The 17,780-nt window shown below is 48.1% G+C and overlaps 2 protein-coding genes across 3 annotated transcripts in view; both read right to left on the bottom strand.

Annotated features, from left to right (window-relative positions):
* Positions 1 to 11,955, bottom strand: part of LOC149864883 (putative acyl-CoA dehydrogenase 6) — a 179,058-nt gene extending 167,103 nt beyond the window's left edge. The window contains exon 1 of the mRNA XM_090047017.1: positions 11,638 to 11,955. Within this exon, the coding sequence (XP_089903143.1) occupies positions 11,638 to 11,811 (174 nt within the window). The 5' untranslated portion in view covers positions 11,812 to 11,955. The remainder of the gene's footprint in view (positions 1 to 11,637) is intronic.
* Positions 11,956 to 12,494: 539 nt separating this feature from the next.
* Positions 12,495 to 17,458, bottom strand: LOC149864884 (guanine nucleotide-binding protein G(I)/G(S)/G(O) subunit gamma-11). 2 transcript variants are annotated; one of them, XM_090047019.1, is made up of 3 exons: positions 17,199 to 17,458; positions 16,812 to 16,914; positions 12,495 to 12,957 (listed from the first exon to the last, which is right to left on the bottom strand). In XM_090047019.1, exons 1-3 carry the CDS (start codon positions 17,231 to 17,233, stop codon positions 12,832 to 12,834), a joined length of 264 nt encoding a protein of 87 aa, XP_089903145.1. In that variant the 5' UTR covers positions 17,234 to 17,458; the 3' UTR covers positions 12,495 to 12,831. The 2 variants fall into 2 exon arrangements, with proteins under 2 accessions (XP_089903145.1, XP_089903146.1); XM_090047020.1 differs by having other exon boundaries at positions 12,496 to 12,957; positions 17,005 to 17,455.
* Positions 17,459 to 17,780: the final 322 nt, after the last annotated feature.

Consider the following 17,780-nt stretch of genomic DNA (forward strand, 5'->3'; position numbering starts at 1 on the left):
ATTGTCCCAGCGTGCACTTCTTGCAATGGGCCATCAGGCCCACCTGCCTCAAATCTTGCAACAACACCACCTGGACTGCTCACAGGTGTTAGTCCCATGTTTCAGTGTATACCACGATATCATTGATATAGGCAGTGGTGTACTGGTGGTGCGTGGCCAATAACCAATCCATCAACCTCTGGAAGGTTGTTGCTGCCCCATGGAGCCCGAGTGGCATCCTACAGAATTTATACAGCCTCCAAGGGGTTCCAAATGCTGTTTAGGCTCTGTCTTCCAGGTGCAAAGGTATTTGCCAATACCCCTAGGCTAGGTCAAAAGTTGAGATGAATCGGGCTTGCCCTATCTTCTCCAGTAATTCTTCTACTTGTGGCATATGGAATGCGTCAAATTGCACAATGGTGTTAAGTTTGTGAAAGTTAATACATAGCCGCAAAGTTCCATCAGCCTTTGGGACCATCACTATTGGGCTATGCCAGGGGCTCCAAGACTCCCTGATAATCCCCTGTAACAGCATTTTATCTCTTCCTTTACCATTGGATACTGATGGTATGGTATCCGCCACCATCTCTCTCTTACTATAGCCCCTTCAGGCATCACAATCTTATGTACTGCGCCTTGGGCTTACCGTGTGTCTCACTGAACACACTGGCAAAGTCCTAAACTAGCCTTACCAATTGCCTCCAGTGCTCAGTAAGGTCTTGGCGTATGGGGACTTCCCCCCTCATTTCCAAGCTCCCTGTTGGCTCCTCCAACACCCTCCCCAACTCTTCCTTCTCCAGTGGTGGCATAGCTAGGAGTCCCTTTGATTCTCATCATAACTTTAACAGATTGGCATGGTATATCTGTTTTTCTTGCAGTACCTTGTAGTCAACTGGTAGCAGACAATCTGGAAAGGCCCCTGCCAGCAGGTCAGGAACTTAATCATGGAGCTGGGCAGCTCTGTCCCACCTGGCACTATCATTCTCCTATGTTCTTATCATACTGCTGTTTTTGCCTCTTCTGTGTCTCTGTCTAATTATTTCCATCCACCCGGTTAGCTTTCTGCAACCTTTCTCTCAGCGTTCACACATACTGGGATGTAGTGGCCCCCTCACTCTCTGGTCTGTCCCATCCTTCCTGCACAACATCCAACAAGCCTTGCAGGGTATGCCCATAAATTAGTTCAAATGGGGCATAGCCCAATGAGGCTTGGGATGCTTCCCTTACTGCAAAGAACAAGGGGAGTGGGAATCAATAAATCCCACCACTGCAGGTCTTCCTGCATGCACCATTGAAGTATGGCTTTAAGGGTCCTGTTGAAACGCTCCATCAGTCCGTTAGTTTGGGGATGATATATTGATGGACGTAGGTGTTTTACGCGTAGCATCTGGCACAACCCCTTCATAATGTGCAACATAAAGTTCTTGCCCTGGTCTGTGACAATTTCCCAGAGCAATCCAACCCAGGAGACCCACCTCAAGAGCTCGTCCACTACTTGCCTGCCTGTCACTGATCTTAATGTGATGGCCTTGGGGTACCTGGTCGCATAATCTTTCAGAACCAGTACGAATTGGTGCCCACCAAAGATCTTGAGGGAAGGGCCCATGATATCTAACATGACCCTTGTGAAGGGACCTGCGATGACCAGCATGGTCTGCAGTGGCACCTTAGCGGGTTTCCTAAGGCTGACCCATTGGCATTTGAGGCACATGGCACAAAACTATTCCAAATCCTAGAAGCGTGGCCAAAAAGCCTGACACATCAGCAGGGCTATTGTCTTCTCCTGGCCCAGGTGCCCCCCGCCACAATCAGTTGGTGTGGGCCACCTGGTGCATCTGAGGCACCATAATCTGTGCCACCTTCTCCATCCCCCCCCCACCCCTGTCCTTTTGCGATCCAGTACAGAAGCCCCTTTCTCACCTCACAACAGGGCAGCTGGTCACAGAGTTCCGGCCGCACCACCTGCTGGTTGCATCTGGCGAGCTCTGTCTCCCAGATGGCCCGGAATGTAGGTTCCGGGCTGGTCACTCCTTGAACTGTCACCCAGACTTTCTGCCTGGGGTAGACTGAAACCTGCCCACGCAAGCAACAAATCTTGATTGGCAAGATTTTTGCCCCTTCCTCTTGGCCTCTTGAGGAGACCAGGCCAGCCTTTATCAGCATATGGTTGCATCCGGTATCCAAGATGGGCATACCACTTGCCCAGCTACATCAACCATCATGGTGGGTTTGTCCTGCTGTAGAGCTTCAGATATGCTACCCAGGCAGCAGTCCATCATTTCAACAAGCAACAACTCCTACAGCATGGGACAGTTACCTTTAATATCCCTTCACCCATCTGCCTCTGAGGCAAAGAGCCATGGATTCATCATGCACTCCCTGCACAAAGTGGCCTCTCTTCCCGCACCGGAAGCAGGTTGCCCCTGAAGGTGGTGTCTGATTAAGGGTACCTTATTCTAGACACAATCAAAGTCTTCTGCTAACTGCAGGGCTTCCCTTGAAGTCTTGAAGCGATGGCGGCACACCCATCTTTGAGTGTTCTCTTCCAAGAATGCCAGGAACTGCTCCAACAGGAAGGCATCCATAATCTCCTCCTAGGATGCTAGAGCCAGCTGGATCCATCTATCCAGGAGATCCACTAATTTCTGTAGGAATACCCGGGGGGACTTCTCCTCCTCCTTCTTCCACTTTCAGAACATCTGCTTGGGGGTTATGTCCAGGCAACTATAAAAATTGCTCTTTTACAGTCATAATCCTGGGCCTCATGGTGCAACAAGGCTCAGTAGGCTACTTTGGCTGGTTCTACCAACAACACCCCGTCTTCGCAGCTCATCTGGACTTGTCCAAGCCAGCTGCCACTGTGGCCCTCTCAAAGCTTTCTAGGAATGCCTCTGGGTCATCCTCAACCATCATTTTTGGAATTCTTAAATCCACCAGGTTCCAGGTCACCATTTCTTGCTCTTTCTTCCCAGGTCTTTACTCCACCGGAATCCGCCGGCGTCTCCCCATCAGTGTTCTCTCTCCTTCCTGAGCATGCCCCAGCTGTGTTCCCAGCTGCCTTTTGAACAGCCCATGCCTCCATCTGGCCATGCCCCCTTTCGCTGCTGATTTGCAGGCTCAGACAGCTCCAGAACTGCCGTGCCTGAGCCTGCTGTCTCAGTGCCTCGCCACAGCTATTGTCCATCACTTCCCCTGCGGTAATGGGGTGAGTCGGGGGAGGTAGGGTATGGGGTGAGTCAGAGGGGGCTCTCTCTTCCCCTCTCACACAAAACAAGAACTGGAACCAGAACTTCCCGGTCAAGGCTACTGCCTTAGCCACTGGACAACCCTTCACCTCACTAGTTAAATATTTAATTTGTTTAAATCTAAATTATAGAGTTGCAAAGAATAAATTGCTGGCAATATCTTCTATTTACTAAAAGACAAATGCTGTTCCCCATGCACATTCCTATTGCTACAGAAAAAAATGGACGTAGTAAAAATGGCATAGGTTCATGGCACATGAAAAGAAAATGCAAGAGTTCTGCAGACTCCATGAACCAGTGTGAGAGGAAGAAGAATATTCTGGGAAAGGGTTTTGTATCTTTATAGATACACTAAGCAAAATCTTTATAGATACACTACTCTGCTATTCTGCTTTCCATGTAGAGAAAGAGAATTCCTTACCTGCTGTTTCTATTAGCTACTAGATGTGAAAGGTTAAATGATTAACTGTTTAAATGATAAGTGCAATAATAACTAGTTAGCTTACTGGTTATCCTTTGGCTGCAGGCAGACAGTCTGGCAGGGAAGAGGGGAAGGGAAGCCCCACAGTGCCCCAGCAGCAATCAAAAGGCAGAGGACAGGCAGGAAGGAGGACCATGGGAGTGAGAGGGGGACTAACATCTACAGCCTATGACTCATTGATTAAGCAATTAAGCTCCTTCACAGGTGCTCCCTCCCTCCCAGGCCAGAGTTACACATAGCCTGTGTTGCCCTGCTGGGCTTGTTCCTCCCCTCCTCCCCTCAGTTAAATGGTTCCAAGAGCCAGAGCAGCTCTCAACAGCAGCTGCTGTGTTCTGGTTAATCTTTTAACCAATATAATTAGAGGTAATTTTTGGGCCAATACTGATGGAAGATCTTTAACAAGCCATATTGGCCAATACCGATCCAATTCCAATATACAGCCAGGCAGCATGGAAAAGTGGCATCTGACTGGTAAGTCTGTTGTGGGGGAAGGGGTGAAGAGGAAGGGAAGGGCATGGGGAGGGCAAATCAAGGCCCCTATGGTGAGGAAGGAAGCGGAGCTGGGGTAGGGGCAGGTGCTGCACATCTGGGGCAGGGCACAGGACAGAGCCACAACCGGCTAGTCTGGGGGGCGCAGAGGGGGGCAACTCCTGCCACTACACGCATGCCAGGAGGGCATGAGGGGGCGTGTGCCCCCAGATCTGTGCACGGAGCGATAGCAGGCTGCCACTGTGGGTTGCAACCGGCGCAGCACTGGGAAGGGACTATGGGGGGGACTGCAGCCAACCCAAAATTTGCCATAGCCCTCTCCCAGTACCACCACCACCCGCCCCAAGTGCAGCCCTGGCCCAGCTGCCCACCCGGAGGAGCCTAGCACCACTCTGGCCTCACCCTGCACTAAAATCTGGAGACACATGCCCCCCATGCCCTTCCGGGGTGCACACAGTGGCAGGAGCCACCCCCTTCATACAAGCCACTCGTGGCTTTGTCCCCCCACTCCGCCCTGGTTGTGTAGCACCTGCGCTTGCCGCCGCCCCAGCCCCTCCCTCACCACTGGGGTCTCAATCTGCTCCCCACCCTAAGTCCCTTCCCTCACAACAGACTTACCAGCCAGACCTGGCTACTCTCCATGCTGCCAGGATGCACTGCTGTCTGTCTGTGTGCTGCACCATGGCTGTGCATGCATGGGGCATTTATTGGCCACATAATTGGCCACGCCAGCCAAAAAAAGCCGATTACTGAAACAGTCAATTTTCTTTATATTGGTGCCAGTCGGATATGGGACCCATGCACCAGTGCAACTCTAGGTTAAACAAATATTTTTTAAACAATATTTATACCCTAGTTTCTAGTAACCTCTTCTATACCCAGTCAAGAATTCTGGCTTTAGCAGAGTCTCAGAGTTCAATCTAAGTAAACGGTAGTTTTCTTGAGAATGAAAACATTAACCAAAGCGTGGAAATAACTTTCTTATGTGAAAAGAAATCAAGGCACAGCAGAAAATAGACAAAGACAACATATCTATGTAAAGTCCAGAAGCAAGAGGCCTAACATTTCTTGTGAATACCGCCATTCATTAAGCAGCCTTTCATAGTTTCATAGTTTGTAGGGTCGGAAGGGACCTGAGCAGATCATCTAGTCCGACCCCCTGCCATGGCAGGAAAGAATACTGGGGTCAAATGACCCCAGCAAGATGTTCATCTAACCTCCTCTTAAACACCCCCTGACTAGTTTATAACAGGCCACAAGATCTCCCCTCAGCCTTCTCTTTTTGAGGCTGAACAGGTTCAGGTCCCGTAGCCTGTCCTCATAGGGCCTGCCCTGCTGTCCCCTGATCATACGAGTGGCCCTCCTCTGGACCCTCTCCATGCTGTCGACATCCCTCTTGAAGTGTGGCGCCCAGAATTGGACGCAGTACTCCAGCTGCGGCCTGACCAGTGCCGCATAGAGAGGGAGGATCACCTCCTTGGACCTGCTCGAGATGCATCTGTGGATGCATGCCAAGGTGCGGCTGGCCTTCCTAACTGCCTCTCCACACTGCCGGCCCATGTTCATCTTGGAGTCAATGATGACCCCCAGATCCCTTTCCACCTCCGTGCTGATAAGAAGGGAGTTCCCCAACCTGTAGGTATGGTGCCGGTTGTTCCTCCCCAGGTGCATCACCTTGCACTTGTCTGTGTTGAAACCCATCCTATTCTCGTCCGCCCACCCTTGTAACCTGTCGAGGTCTGATTGTAGCCTGTTGCATCCTTCCAATGTACCCACGTCCCCCCACATTTTAGTTTCATCAGCAAATTTGAACAGGGTGCTTTTTACCCCCTCATCCAAATCGTTGATGAAGATGTTGAACAGTGCGGGCCCGAGGACAGAGCCCTGCAGAACCCCACTGCCCACGTCCTTCCAGGTTGAGAAGGACCCATCTAATACCACCCTCTGGGTGCGGCCCTCCAGCCAGTTGGCGACCCATTTGACTGTGTGGGTGTCTACACCACAGCCCCCCAGTTTCTTAATGAGAACAGGGTGAGAGACAGTGTCAAAAGCCTTCCGGAAATCCAGAAAGATTATATCCACTGCTACCCCTGCGTCTAACGATCTGGTGATCTGATCGTAAAAGGCCACCAGGTTGGTCTGACAGGACCTGCCACTGATGAACCCATGTTGGTTGCCCCTAAGCATGCAGTCCCCTGCTGGCCCCTCCTGGATGTGTGCCAGCATAATTTTCTCGAAGAGCTTGCCTAGGATCGAGGTAAGACTAACCGGCCTATAGTTTCCCAGGTCCTCCTTCCTCCCTTTTTTGAAGATGGGGACCACGTTGGCCCTCTTCCAGTCCTCCGGTACCTCACCAGAGCACCACGAGTGCTCATAAAGTTGTGCCAGGGGACTTGCAATGACCCCGGCCAGTTCCTTTAAAACTCTAGGGTGGAGATCATCCGGGCCAGCTGACTTGAATACGTCCAACCCCTCCAGAAGCTCCCTAACTAAATCCTCGCTAACCCGTGGCCCATGTGTGCCTCCCCCGGGGCCTGAGGGGGGCCCAGCAGGGAGGTGGCTGTCCTGGTCCCTACTTAGGAAAACGGAGGCAAAGAAATCGTTAAACATGTTAGCTTTGCCGTCTGGTGTAACGACCAAGTTACCCATGTCGTCCTGCAAATAATGAGACAATTGTACATCCTGTTTAGGAGGAACAAGTAGGAAAACTAACATTAAAATGAAAGGAACACAAACTACATGAACCATACACAGTTCCAAGGAAACCTACTGGTCTTTTTCACAGTGAACTAATTATTAAAAGGAATTTGGGTGATTTAACTCATCCACTAATGTACAAAATCCCAAGTGGCATGAAACATTCTCCAGTCACGGAAATCAGAGTATGGATTTTTTTTACATACACTCTTTGTAAAGTAAGCGTGCCTTAGTACCATCACCAGCATTGTGTTCCCACCCATCATCTCTTAATTTAGGCCTTGTCTACACTAGGAAGCATCTGGCAAATGAAAGCAGCCAGTGCTAGAACATCAGTGCATCCACACAGCTTCTGGCAAATCCACACAGCTCTGAGCAACACTTGTGCCAAAAGGGTACAAAGTGCACCCTGGAAATACAGACGCTAGAGGGACAGAAGTACCTGACAGAAGGCACAAGCATGTTGAATTTTTCCATTTGTGTGCTGCTGGGTGGTAATCAGAGAGGTGATTTTACTCTGCTGGCAGAGAGAAAGGGTTCTATCATAGTAAATCAGTGTAATCACCTTCATAATTTTACCAGCAGCACTTCACTTTTGATAGCAAAACTATGTTATATAACACAGGTGTATATATAACAGATATATTGGTCACGTATTGGGATTGGCATGGACAAAAGGAAAATTAACATTATTGCCTATCAGGGGGTTTTGTTGGCTGCTGTAGCCAATAATGTCACCAATAAATGTAGCATGCATGCATGCAGCCACCATGCAAGTCACCAGGAATGCAGCCCAGAGGCTTGGAGAACAGCATCCTGCCAGTAAGTCTGTAGGGGTGAAGGGGCATGGGGGAGTGAATGGGCAGAGGAGGGCAGATCAAGGCATCCATGGTGATGGAGGTTGCGAGGGGCAGACGCTGAGCAGCCAAGGCAGTGAATGGGACCCCATGGTCAGGAGTGGGACGGAGCCACAGGCAACTCATCCAGGGGGCGTGGGAAGGGGTGGGCAGCTCCCCGCCTCTGCGCAAAACCCCAGGAGAGGCATGGGGGGCATGTGTCCCCCAGATTTGTGCACAGTGCAGAGGCAGGTTGTCCACTGTTGGCTCAGGGCTGGGGCAAAGCTAGCCTCTTCCTGGGGGGAGGTTCTGGGCTCAGGGCAGGCTCAGCTGTGTAGGGCAGGCAACAGCAGTGGTGCTGGAAAGCATGGCTATGGGGGAGATAAGGTAAATTCTGGGGTGACTACAGACCCCCAAATCCCCCCTAGTACTGCCCCTGCTTGGGGGCTCCCTGGTCTGCTGCCTTTCCCTCAGGAGCCCTGCACCACACAGCGGGCAGGGGATGCATGGCCAGTGCGGAGCTCCCAAGGGAAAGGCAGCACAGTGGAGTGCCTGAGCAGAGGCGACGCTGGGGGTGGGCTTTGGGGGCTATAGCCACCCCTAAATTCACCTTAGCTCACCCTTCCAAGCACTGCCACTGCCACCCACCCCACACAGCTGAGCCCGCTCCAAACCTAGCCCCACACTAAGAAGTGGCTGGCATTGCCCCTGGCCCTGAACCCAGTGGAAAGCCCATCTCTGCCCTATGCACAAATCCAGAGGAGCACATGCCTCCCCCAAGGGTGAGCAAAGTGGCAAGAAGATGCCTTTCCTCCCCACTCCCACACTTTCTGGGGGGGCACACCTCCAACCTGCTCCCAGCCCTGGGGTCCCATTCACTGCCCTGGATGAGCAGCACCTGCCCCTGCCCCACTTCCTCCCTCGCTATGGGGGCCTCAATCTTCCCCCCCATTCCCCCTCCCCCCTCACAGATTTACCAGCAAGATGTTGTTCTCCAAGCTGCCTGGCTTCATTCCTATAAATTGGCTATAGCATCGATAGCAGCTTATATGGCTGATTAATAATCAGCTATTGGTATCAGCCAAGAAAATCTTTATTAGCGCACCCCTATAATATGAGGCTTTTGACAGCTGTGCTGTGTAGAAAAGGTGGTTAAACTATTATGAGGCTGTGATGAACCTCATAGTTGGTAATGTGCGGAACTCACAGGTACCACGATTATATCATGTTCTCAATCTGTATTTATATATAAAATTTTATTCTAACAGAGATTTCTCCTTTTACTCATCTTGATGGACCTCATAATATACAAGCATACCTCAGAGATATTGCGGGTTCCAGACCACCGCAATAAAGCGAATATCACAATAAAGTGAGTCACACAAATTTTTTGGTTTCCCAGTGCATATAAAAGTTATGTTTACACTATACTGTAGTCTATTAAGTGTGCGATAGCATTATGTCTAAAAAAAATGTACATACCTTAATTAAAAAATACTTTATTGCTAAAAAAATGCGAAGTGAGCAAATGCTGTTGGAAAAATGGCGCCGATAGACTTGCTCGAGGCAGGGTCCCCACAAACCTTCAATTTGTAAAAAACCGCAATATCTGCAAAGCGCAATAAAGCGAAGCGCAATAAAACAAGGTATGCCAGTACAATCCGCCTAAGACTACCATAATCTAAGCAGCTGTATTCTATATTTCTTATACATTAATTATTTGCATTGAACTCTGTAAGAATATCTTCTTTATCAAGAATTCAGAGTAAGGTTCTATTCCCCTGAATCAAACCAAAATACTATTGCTTTGTCTTTTCCCCAATGATTCTAGAAGCATCATATATATTTCAAAAAGATCAAAAACAATCATTCTACCTGCTTAGTGTGAAATGTACTTTTGTTTTCTAAACATACATACAAAAAATATACATACTGATTGTGGGAAAAATAGATACTAATAGAACCTGACCATAATCAATTTATAAAAATGCATTAAAATCTTCTGGATCATCATGATTATTTTCTATATTCCTCATTATTTTTGTACTTCACAAGTGAAACAAACTGCAAATTCTAGCTAGGATTGACAGTGCTCCAGGATGAAAAAGGGACTACTCTAATCTATGGTTTCCAAAGTAATGTCACACAAAAAATATTATTGAATTAATTAATTGGGAAAATGATAGGCATCTGTTCTTATTACATCAGTTGTGAATTAGCACGTATTACCTATGACAGCAAAGAAATAGAATTTGATCAGAATTTGAGCTACCTAAAATTAACTTTGGGGAGAATCATCTTTTTTTTTAACCTGTAGCATGCTCTCCATGAAAAGCAGTTCCTGCCAACGCACACTATACAAGCACAAAGATCCGCAACCATGCTACATTAGTGATATTCTAAACAACATTATTTTAATGTATATACACTAGTATGGCCATGTTATAATTTTATTACTTTTAAATCCAAGATCTTTTCACAAAAATCATAAGTTGGTTTTGGCAGGTCCTCAAATAACCCTTCTAGCAATAGCAGCTCCCTTTTATCATAGCAATTTTCTCAGACTGAAGAAAGAGTTTTGTCCTTCCGTTTCTAATTAATCGCACTATCAAGTACTCTTAATTTAGGCTGATTTACTAAGAGCAGAGATTAGCCCAAATTTGTAACGCAGTTGTTGGACAGATTGGAGGCAATGAATGCAATACACTTGGTTATAGTAGATGGATATTTAGTTCTAAATAGAAACGTCAAATGACGGCATTTACAACAGAGTAATAATTTCTGGGAGAGCAATTTAAATAAAAAATTCAGTCTTAATGAAACATTACAACTAAGAGTTCCAAGTACATGGTGAAAAGAAAACAGACCTTTGCCTTGTTACAAAGATCTAGAAACAAACTCTTTTGTAACTCTATTGACTTTCTTGGAGCTACACCAAGGGCAAATCAGAACCAAAACTATAGAACTAGTTTTTGAGGAGATAAAGCAATGTGAAAAAAATCATGCATTTACATGATTATAATAATACAAAAATGCCCATGTTATAATATAAAAACGTGAAGATAAAAGGGTTTTTAAAAACATTTTTGTTCCTTTCCCACTACGTTTGATTTGAACATTTCATTCAACTTGGCCAGTGAAAACTCCCACAAATTATTACTCTCTCCCAAATGCCACCATTTGACATTTGTTTAGAACTAAATATCCAGCTACTATAACCAAGTTCACTGCATTTACTGTTTCCAGTCTGGCCCACAGCTGCATTACAAATGTGGGCTAATCTCTGCTCTTAGTAAAATCATAAAATCAGCATAAATTAAGAGTTTTTGACAGTGCAGCTGAAGTAAGATTTTTCCCCTCCATTTTCAAATGAAGGCGAGAGAATCGCTATGCTAAGAGGGAACGGCTATGATAAAACAGTTTCACACAGGTAGAAAGAAGGGTGTTTTCACCATTTTGATCTGTTTTGCTTGTTTGTTTCTTCTGCTCCATCTCCCCTTCACATAACTGAAGCTGCAGGCATGACTTGGGGATCATCTGTGCAGGAATCAAAGTATGTTCCCGGTGGGTTCGGGTGTAAATACTAACCTACATTTATTAAGATTTTACTACATGGCTATTACTACCATTGACTATTGATGATTAAACTACGATAACTCCTGAGGCCAAACCTCCTCTTTAGCTGACATCCCACCAACTCTTAGGCCAAATAGGTTGGCTGCAATGAGCAGGGCGCTCCGGGGCTGGTGCCTGCAGGCTGGGCCAGCTCCAGCCCCTGTCCCCGGGCCTCTGGCCTCTGCTCAGGCTGTTTCCAACCGCCCCCGCGCAGGCGAGGAGGCTGCGTGTTGTGACCAGGCTGCCAGGCGCCCGCAAGGCAGAGCCCGCCCCGGCGTCCCGCACTGGCCGGTACCTTTCTGAGCGAGGCCCTCAGGGCGCGGTGCTCCTGCGTGTACACGGGGTGGTCCGCGGCCCCCTCCCCCGCCGCCGAGGAGCCGCTGCCCCCGCCCAGGGCCCGGGCCGAGCCGCGCAGCGCCCACCGCCGCCGCCGCCATGCCCCGCGCGCCAGCAGCCCGGGGCGCCACATGGCCACGGCTGCTGTGGGCTCAACCCGGCGGCTGCCCCGTGCGGGAGCGGGAAAGCGGCGCCCGACCTCCCCCAGCGCGCGGCTGCGGCCTTGGGCGGGCGCTGACCTGAGCACGTGTCGCGCGCGCGCGTGTGCCCGTCGGTGTGTGTGTGTGTGCCCTGAGCACACATGGGGGGGGTGACCTGAGCATGCGTCGTGTGTCTGTGTGTGTGTATAACACGCATTGTGTGTGAGTGCACCACGCATTGTGTGTGTGTGTGTCTGTGTATAATCTGATCTCTCATGGTGTGTTTGTGTGTGTAACGTGATCACACACCGTGAGTATAGTAACATGCATTGTGTGTGCGTGTGTGCGTGTGGAATCTGATCACATGTGTGTGCATGTGTGGAATCTGATCATGCATAGTGTGTTTGTGTGTGTAACCTGATCACACATAGTGCATGTATGGTGTGTGTAACATCACACATTGTGTGTGTGCACAACCTGATCACACGTGTGTGTGTAATCTGATCATGCATCGTGTGTGTGTGACCTGATCACTCATGGTGTGTGTGCCTGGCATATGCAGTATCACATGTGCGTGCACGTGTATCCCTGGTCATGTGTGTAACCTGATAACGCATTGCATGTGCATGTTCTTGTAACTTGATAACACAGTGTGTGTGTCTGTGTGTGCGTGGAATAAGTCAAAGCTTGGCTTTCCAGGCAGAAGTTGTTTTTTATTGAAACTACTCAGTAAACACAACGGCCGAGACATGTCATGCTAAGCAGACACTAGAAGCGAATGTCCTTTAGAACAACGTTCAGGATCCGGCCCCTCCAAGGGAAGATCTTCAGCAGACAAAGCCGTATCAAGTAGTGAGATACAGCTGTGTCCTACAGAATGAGTAACGAGAGCCTCGTTCTATACGTGTTTTTTCTTTTTTTTTTCTTAGAAAAATCCAAGGACCGATGGAACCGAGGACAGCTAGTCATTCAACTAAGGGATAATACTACATGTTCCAGTTGCAGGAGAGATTTTATGCAATGACACAGCCTCCTTTCTCCTTAAAGGGATTCTTATCTTCAGGAATACCCTTAACCAGAGGATCTTCGCCAGATCTTTCTTCAATGTAATTCTTGATCTCTTCAGAACATTTAGACACCTTAAAGAAAAGAACAGAGATGATTCTGCTTTATAAATGGCAGTTGTATTCCCCATTAAAATAAGAAGACAACCATTTACTTAATAGTATTCTGTATCTCTTATAGATAAAGCATCTGATCATGAAAATGCTCCATGGCAGGCACAAAATGGCTGGAGAATTAGTCCTTAAGTTTAAAAAAAATGGCTGGAATAACCTCCAAACATATTCAAACTGAAAGTATTTTTAAAATCAAGTTTGTTTTATCTAACTCTGTTCTGTAAGATGGGTTGTTTTGCTTCCAACCCAGCCAAAAATGTAGGATGTGTCTTCCTCAAGTCTGTGTTCCTCATGAAGACAGAAGACTATCATTTTAAAAAATGGCTAATAAGGTCTCACTCTTTGGGTACCAAACTTGAGACACTTTTTAGAAGTTAGATATTTAGAAAGAACACCCAGTGTCACATTCTCCCAGCTCTAGAGCCTTCCTGCTGATGTGGCATAACTGGGACTCTTCAAGGAGTTGGAGGTATAGTGGGAGGGAGAGTGCTCAGACAATTCCCCACCCCCATCAGACTTCTTTAAAGTGCCTGAAGTTATGCCCCTCCAATCAGGTATCACTGACATTTTAGCTAAATTGTACTTGTTTAAAAAAAAAGTGCATCTCAAAGATGTATCTAAGGCTTTTATTACTCAGTAGCAATTACACTCCTGTATGACTACCTCGGTCTTTAATAAAATTATATAAGGCTTAGAATTGCAGTTGCTGCAGAGAAATTCTCCACTAATTTCAAAATCAAAATAAAAACATGCTAATTTAATTAAATTAGGATCACAAAAAACTCCCCTTGAGCTCAATGGAACTTGTGGACATGTTTTGCAGGATCAGTGAAATTTGAACCCATTTTTTATGTTTCCAAAGTCAGTCTCATTTCACGTTTTTCCCCAAAAATGTAGTTCAATAATCTCTTTGTCATAACAAAAATCATCATACTATAGTGCTACAATAACAAGCAGGCATGTTGAATGAAAGAAAAATGTGAAAACACATTTCCCCTACAGGTTACCAGAGGTTAGAACAATCAGCAGTTAGTAAAACATCTGATAAATTATGAAAAACACGTTGACCTTGTCCTTAGTGGTATTCCAGTTGTGTTATGAACGAATATTTTGCATGAAACATTCATAGCAAAGTAATCTGTTATCTGCTAACATGGGGCTATTAACTCCCTTCCCATTGAGAAAGCCACAATAAAGGAAAAAACCTGGAGAAATGTTTGGTCTGTATTATCTAACATGGAGGGGGCAGGGGGAGGGTGATGGTTTGAGGCCATGGGTGCCATTTGCAAGCTAATGTAACTTGAACATCCATGGACAACTCAGATTTTGTGGAGCCCTCCTGCTTCAGTCTCCATAGTTCTCTTTCCCTTGGCCACATAATACTACATACAATTGCAGTGCGGTACCTAGACTCCTGGCAGCCCCAGGTGAACTTTTAGTATCAAGCCCCTCTTCACCAGAGACAATGATTCTTTTGTTGCAAGGGTCTTTATCACATCTGTGGCACTGATGTCCTTAAATAATTTGTTCTCAATTGATAACATTGCCAGTCCTGTACATGCACAATACTAAGACTTTTTTTTCCCACAATTCCCCCCCACCCTTCCATTTCTGAGCCCCCTTTCTGTCTGGGCCCCGGCCGGCCACTCAGTTCACCCATGCCATTGTCTGTGTCTGTACGAGTGGCAATTTTTCACTGTGCTACATAGAACAGATGTTTCCTGTCTCCTCCCCCTCAGTCCCAACATACCCCTGAATGCCTGCAGAGTGATAGTTACCCAGTCAGCAGAAAGAAGCTCTGACAGACTGACAGACTCTGGAAAGGGGAGAACTTGACATACTGGGTGTTCTTTGTCTTGTACTAGATATGGGGATTTACCTTTCCATTCTTTACTCAGCTCCTCAGGATACCAGCATGACAACAGAACCAAAGGATCTGAAACACTCAGGAGAGGCTCTAATGGACTATAGACTATGAACAGTTAAACCTTAGGCCATAAGAAAGAACCTCTAATTAGAATAAGGTCTAATTTCTCATAAGTTATGACTGTCTGTAAGTTGTTGTACAGAGCAACTTGGGCTACAAGTCTTAACACACATGCCTATCTTTCCCATCATTATCAGACCCATTGATTTCAAGTGGGACAAACAGAAATCAAAATCAAGTGTCTGAGTAAGTTTTTGCTTTGAATAAGGACCCTATTTTATTTCAGTCCAAAAGATGAAGATTCTGTTATGCTTTGGTCAGAATCTCTGGATTTTTTCCCCCAATGAGGATTACTTAATAGGAAATTTCATCACTAGGTTATGTCACAATACTATAAGAGGAGGGAATTTTATATTCTATTTAAGTCAAGTAGACTTAAATAAGCACTTTTGCTTTTGAAAGGTGCGTGGGATATAAATTATATGCATGCATAAAACTTGTATGAAAAAATGTGTGATATTGTTAAGGATAAATTTCACTAACAAAAGTAATAAAATGAAAGAGTGAGAAAAGAAAAATTAAGCACAACAGTTTTTACATCATGCAGGACCCCCAAATATGCATTCCCCTAAAAGCCTTGGACTTCAAACCATGCTTAAAACCATGGACTTAAATTCTAATAAAAATGTATTTTAATTTAATTTCTTTTCTTGCTAAATTAATCATTCCTGTGCATCCTAAGAAATATATTTTAGATGCTTCAGTATTTTTGAAGTGGGGATGAGATGTTTTGGTGCTTAGATAGAGCCTAAACCCTATTGGGTCCATTGCGTGTAGCTGTAATAATACCAACAGTAATCGAGCTAATGACATCACAAGATCTTTTGTACAAGCTAACATGCATCCCTGGCCTCAATATTTCCTGAGCTAAATTCCTGGACCTGCAGACTAAGCACCTATGTAACTTTAGTCACATGATTAATCCCATTTACATCTCATGGGTGCTTAAGTGAATACAGGGTCAGGACCTAAATACAACTCAGCATTTTAAATGTAAGGCCCTGTCCTCTTTTCACTCAAATTGATGGGATTCGTATCCATAATGAGAGAAGAAGGTCCAAAGCCTCTGTGTTAAGAGTGTCCTTCAGAGAGAAGTGGTTAGCCTTGTTAGCCCAGGAAGGCAAGGTAGATTTGCACCTTGCACCTGATGAAGTGAGGTCCAGCTCACAAGAGCTCAGTCGTTCACAAAGGACTTGCATGGAGGGGGAAACTGAGGCAGGGAAGGAGAAATGGCATGCCTAAAGTCACCCAGCCGTAGTCGGCAATAGCAGAGGCAAGGAGCAGAATCAAGATCTCTTGTTTTAGGCAGGACAAATCCTGCGTCTGTGCTGGACTGGGTGACCCCCGGATGTGGGATCCTGGGAAGCCCAGTGCAGTGCTGTAGCCAGGAGGCCGGTTCTGGGAGGCTGTGAGTAACCAGGCTCGACAGCTGCTGAGACCAATGGCAGGAGCTGGCGTCTAGGAGCCAACTCAGCCTCCTAGCGGGCGACAAGGGCCTCCCTCCACCGCGCGGTCTCTCTTCCCGCGCAGTGCGGAGCCCCCGGGTGCCCGAGGGCGGGCTGGCCGCGCGCTCCGCGCCGAGGGCTCGGCCCTCTGCAGCTCCCGCTGCGCGCACCGCCGGCGCGGCGCGGCTCGGCCCCGCGCCCGCTGCGCAGCCCCGGCGAGCGCTTGGGCCCCTTTCCTGGCCGCGGGACAGGCGTCTCCCCGCCGCCCGGCCCGGCCCGGCCCCGCTCTCCGGCCCCAGGGTGCTTGCCCCGCTGCCGCCGGGGCTCCTTCCGCCCCCCGTCGGCGGAGCCCGGCGGGCGCTGCCTGCCCCGCGCTCGCTCACCGCTTCTCTCTGCAACGTCACTTCTTTCTTGAGCTGCTCCACTTCCATCTTCAGCTTGTCCTTCTCGGTCAGATCCTCGATGTTGATCACGGGCATCTTCCCCCTGCGCGCGGGCGGGGGACAGCGTTACCCGAGGGCGGCCGGCGGGTCCCGGTGCCCCCTCCCCGCCCCGCGCCCCGGGGGCCGGACTTACGGTGCTCCGCCGAGATGTCCCGGGCCCCTCAAGTGGCAACTCCCTCTGCGGCCAGCTGCCTCCGGCACCTTCCCCCGGCCGCTCCCGCTCTTGGCCCCGGCGCCCGCGGGGTTTTAAATCAGCAGCATAATCGCTCCTAAGCTGCTTAGACCAAGCGGTTTGACCCCCACCCTGCTGCCTCCCAGGGCATTTACCCTGCCCGCGTGTGTGCGCTCGGCCAGCTCGACATTGCCCTCCCTTCACACCATCCCCGGCTTCAGCCCCTCCACGCCCGGCTGGTGTGGTGCAGCCGGGTAGCCACTCTTCTGTTGTGTGGTCCTGGCAGCAATGGGGGGAGCAACGGGTTAATCCACTGAGACCCCCGTGTCTCTAAACTAGTCGGAGCAGTGCGTTAGACCACCGCTCTGAGCCATGTCCGCAGGGCGAGGCACGGTCAACCGGCACGAGGAAGCCGCCTGGAGGAAGCTGCCTGGGAAAGGATGTGTGTCCAGTCATGTTATCACTCCAGTTCATCTCTTGAAAGGAAACAGGCCTGCTAAGGAAATGGCTGGCCTTTTCCTGCACGGCCACACACCACAACCAAAGCCGCAGAGGAAGTCTGCAGAGAAAAAGGAAGAGGAAGGTATACCCTTGTAGCCCCAGCTGTGAACCAGAAGGCTCTTCTGGTTCTGAAAGCTCTCTGTCTTTTCTATTCCAAGAACAAATCCCTTCTTTCCCTTCTCTCTCTCTTTCGTATGACATTTTAGGATTACAACATTCATGCAGTGTCATAGATT

The sequence above is a fragment of the Crocodylus siamensis genome, chromosome 5 (assembly GCF_052110815.1).
Source record: "Crocodylus siamensis isolate JL-2025a chromosome 5, ASM5211081v1, whole genome shotgun sequence".
In the NCBI taxonomy this organism is placed as follows: Eukaryota; Metazoa; Chordata; order Crocodylia; family Crocodylidae; genus Crocodylus; species Crocodylus siamensis.